The sequence below is a fragment of the Salvia hispanica genome, chromosome 3 (assembly GCF_023119035.1).
Source record: "Salvia hispanica cultivar TCC Black 2014 chromosome 3, UniMelb_Shisp_WGS_1.0, whole genome shotgun sequence".
In the NCBI taxonomy this organism is placed as follows: domain Eukaryota; kingdom Viridiplantae; phylum Streptophyta; class Magnoliopsida; order Lamiales; family Lamiaceae; genus Salvia; species Salvia hispanica.
The window spans coordinates 33,461,761-33,466,157 of NC_062967.1; the positions used below are offsets into that span (position 1 = coordinate 33,461,761).

The following is a 4,397-nucleotide window of genomic DNA, read 5'->3' on the forward strand; positions in this document are numbered from 1 at the left end:
AATAATTTTAGAAAAAGTTAAAATAATTTTAGATAAAGTCGAATATGTGGAATATTAAATAATTTTAGAAAAAGAAATATTTTTCAAATGGTTTCTCTCCAACCAAATGAATCTTAAATAGTGTGTTAAACGTTATCTTACACATTTCCTCTCTAACCAAGTGAGATTTAATTCACCACACAAATAGATAAGGAGTCATTATTAATGCTATTTTCAAATAAACAAAAATGAATAATCTCGATTCCAACTAAGTTGAATAAATTACAATCTCAAATGACTTAAAATTTACACGGAACTTGCAAAACGCGTTGAGAAATCAAATGAGAGTATGGAGGCATGATGGTTTTTGGCCTTTGTTGATTGTTTAATGCGGCGAAAACACCGTTTTACTAATAGTTTTCAAATTTTATTTTCTTTATTGTAACATTTTCGTTTTAGATTTGAATCTCATATAACTAGTGGGAAAACTATTTCCGCAATCAATTTCTTATATTTAATAATAATTTTTATTTTCAAAAACTACGATTCTATTCTAAAGTCTTGTTTGATTCAATCATTCTTGAAGATCAATTGACCATTGAGAATTTGTAAGAAGACTTAATTACTAATACTAAATCATAAGAATAATATAATGCCAATTAATATAATATGGGCTTGCATGCTTATGCTTAAAGAATCAACATCAAACATTATCATCTACATTAAGCACGAGAACCTATTATTATTATTATTATTATTATTATTATTATTATTATTATTATTATTATTATTATTATTATTATTATTATTATTATTATTATTATTATTATTATTATTATTCAATAAAAGGTTAACTATTCAAATAAGCTACACACACTATTAAATTCCACATTAATTAAAGTATCGAAATTAATGTATTTTGTTAATGCATCATTAATTATCATGATAAATACACAAACTTTTTTTCAAATAAAATTAATTAATTAATTAGTTAAATAGAGCAAAATGGCGGGTGAGATATTCCCCCCATGTGAGCGTTTGATGATACGGTTCTTAATTTGTTTATCATCCTTTTTTAGCAAAACATGTCTTGAGTAATCTTTTTTATATATGTAAATATTAATTTAATAAGATTTCTTGGTTTTACATCTTAAATATCTAGTTGTGATGGAAACATTCAACCACAGTTGATAAATTAGGATTTGGTTTAATTTTGAAAAGTCTCTTTTCTTCTTTTGTTTTTAGTACTTGTATATAGGTCTTCTTTGAGCTAGTTTACATGCAAAAGAATCATATATTACTATAATTTATAACTAGTAAAATTGAGTAATTTTATAAAAACATGCCAACCATAAAATGATTCCTCATTCCTATATGTTTCATTATAATATTCATCTATGTAGTTGTAAATTATCATCACGATTCACTAACAAATATGCATGTAATTATAAGAGAGAATTATAGTAACTGAATCAAAGGATCGATGTCCAAATTGAATCAAAGGATGATGTCCAAATTTCCTAACTATCAATCCAAATGTATAAGGGTCTGATCAAAATTATAAGATAGTCGGATAACAAGCTTAGGACTACGAATGCATCAAAGATAATTGAAGAGGTGGTTTTTTCTTGTTTTTTGTTTGTTGCTTAATTAATGCTTTTTATTTCCCAGTCTTACTTGTTGTGTTGATAATATTAATAAAATTATTACTATCAAATAAGTGGTGGATGTACTATCTTTTATTCTTATATTCCTAGGCAAGAAACATAGTCGCTCAAGCCAGAAATTGGCAAAGACTAAAATAAAAACAACAACTACGAATCAAAAGAAGCTCCAACCAAAAACACTAAAAACTTGAAATCCAACCAATATATGTATCATCAAATCAAGCAATATGCCCAAACAAACTAGCATACCCAATCAAGCAACGAGCCCGGCGAAGAAAATGAGTGGAAATATATGCATTCCACCCTTTCTAACATTCAAAATCAACATCATTCACACATTCAAAATACTTATGAGATTTGGCAACTAATCTTCATAAGGTTAAGTCGCCTCAGATATCAGAATGGCAAAAAAGGATAACATAAATATTTAGAGCAACTCTGAAAGTCCAATTATACAAGTTGGTCGATTCTCTAAGCATAAAATCCACCACAGCCTAACAACACCACAGAACACAACCACCAGTGACAGACAATGGAACAAATTACGGAAATGTGTAAGTAAAAAATCTAGGCATGTAAATCAGGACTCGTCGAATATATGCATAAGATAGAGATTCCACCACAGCATCTATATTTACTCGAGCTACTGAGACCAAATAATTCTGACTTGAAAGCTTATTCATTCAATGCAGCAGGCAGGTGTTCGAGACTATACCTTATCTTGTACAGGGATTATGGCAAAATGATATAAAACTTCAAAAGATCGAAATGAAAAATATAACCTTCACCGAAGAAATTAAATCCTTCTATTCTATTTTTGCAGATGCATATACACATCCTAAAGCTAATCTAATCATGTTGTTTGGAAATTGGAATGAATGATAACTAATGACTAAACAGAACTGCATTTCTCTACCAAAAAGGTCAAAGCACATTAGTCATTACTCCCAAATGCATCTGAGTCATAACATGATCTATATAGATAGGCAAGACCAAAGACATTCTAATACGAGCATAATCAAGAGACTTCAACGCATAATATTTGCTATTAAACATTCCAAACTCAAGAAAGTATAGTCAAATATAAATGCCAATCTAAAAGGTAAAAGCCAGATACTGACATTGGAATAATAGTAGACAGAATCAATCTTCATCAACCTCGGCAACCTTTCCACCAAAGGGATCATGAGAAGGACCAGTGTCCTGACCAATATGACGCTGCACCAAGCGCTGCAGATCAGCCATAACCTTGTGCTCGCGCTTAGCCTTCTCCTCATAGTTAAACATTGCAAGGGCTCGTTTGTCCTCAGCACTGTACACCTGGTTTTCTTTTCTTATACGAATGGCATTCATCCTCTGGTGTCTACTACCACTCATCACATATCTCAGAGTCTCAAACTTGGAAATTTCATCAGCAGAAAGCCCCACTTCTCCTCTACGAGGGATACGTTCCCCTTGCTGAACATACTGAGCAATAGCATCACCTTCACCAGGCCTAAGCGCACCACCGTAGCTAATGTGGCCTTCCGCCCTCGGCAGAGGCATTGGTCCAACCACTTCATCCTCATCTTCCAAGTTTTGTTTCTTTCGTGACTCCATCATTTCTTTAAACTTAAGTATCTCTTCATTAACATCTATGACCTCACTTGCCTTAAAGTCCTCTGCATCAGCTTCCAAATCAGGAGCATGTGAAATCTCAATATCCGTGTCTTTCTTCGTCTTGCTTCCTTTCGAGGATGACTTCTTCAACTTCACATCAGAATCCTCATCTCCGCTTTTGGCTTTCTTCCTTCTCCTGTGACTTCTCTTACTGCTTTTTCTTCTTCTCCTTCTCCGTTCTTCCTCAGAATCATCCGAGCTCGATTCTTCGCTTCCACTGTCGGAGGATAACGTAGGCGATCTCTTGCTTTTCTTCCTAGAATCATCGGATTCAGATGCAGAACCATCCGATTCAGATTGACTCTCTTCCGCTTTCAACACCTTACTATGTGTCTCATCTTCACCTACAAAATCCTCTTCTGGTCCCCTAGGGGGGCTAGGAGTGCAATTCCAAACACAATTTTTAAACGACTCTCTCAGTTTTTGCCGTTTGAGCCGGCGGTACTCTTCGTAAGGGAGGCCTTTCAATTCCTCATCAAAATTGGCAATACATACAAATTGCTTAACTTCCTTATCCGTCATTTTGCTGTAACAAAGAGGAAATATTTACCTAATTCACCTCGATTTGATTTCGAACTATTTAACAATGCAATATTAAAAGAAAAATGTGAATTCGAGAGATTACGGTATGTTCAAGCAGATAGCCGAATAGCCGAGATGCGTCGATTTCTGCAAGCGAGGGCGAGGGCGAGGGCGAGGCGTCTCTGCGTTTAATGAAGGCGACAGATTTAACCCTGTAGACTGTAGTTCATATATATTGGTTCTGGGTAGAGATGCCCACGGTTCGTAAACCGGCGGTTCCGGTTCGGAACCGCCGGTTCCGGTTTCGCAAAATGTGGAACCGGAACCGAACCGTGAGGCTTTTTGACGGTTCCGGTTCCGGTTCCAAAACCGGCGGTTCCGGTTCCGGTTCCGAACCGCCGGTTTTTGTACGGTTCTCACGGTTCCGGTTCGGTTTTGGCGGTTCCAACGGTTTTTTTTTTTTTTTTTGCTTATATAATTTGGAATTTTGGATTTATACAATAAATTGGAACAAGGCAATGGATAATTTAAATTGAAATAAGACGAATAAGGTGAAAATCATATCAATTT

At 34.4% G+C, this 4,397-nt stretch overlaps 1 protein-coding gene across 1 annotated transcript; it reads right to left on the reverse strand.

The window, feature by feature from the left end:
- Nucleotides 1-2,673: 2,673 nt before the first annotated feature.
- On the reverse strand, nt 2,674-4,078 carry LOC125213851 (NKAP family protein-like). Its single transcript, XM_048114611.1, has 2 exons — nt 3,931-4,078; nt 2,674-3,831 (listed from the first exon to the last, which is right to left on the reverse strand). The coding sequence occupies exon 2, from the start codon at nt 3,825-3,827 to the stop codon at nt 2,790-2,792; it is 1,038 nt and encodes a 345-aa protein (XP_047970568.1). The 5' UTR covers nt 3,828-3,831; nt 3,931-4,078; the 3' UTR covers nt 2,674-2,789.
- Between the last annotated feature and the right edge of the window lie 319 nt (nt 4,079-4,397).

Bases quoted from the DNA above. Each gene is read 5' to 3' on its own strand.
- LOC125213851 (XM_048114611.1), bottom strand. From the start codon at position 3,827: ATGACGGATAAGGAAGTTAAGCAATTTGTATGTATTGCCAATTTTGAT.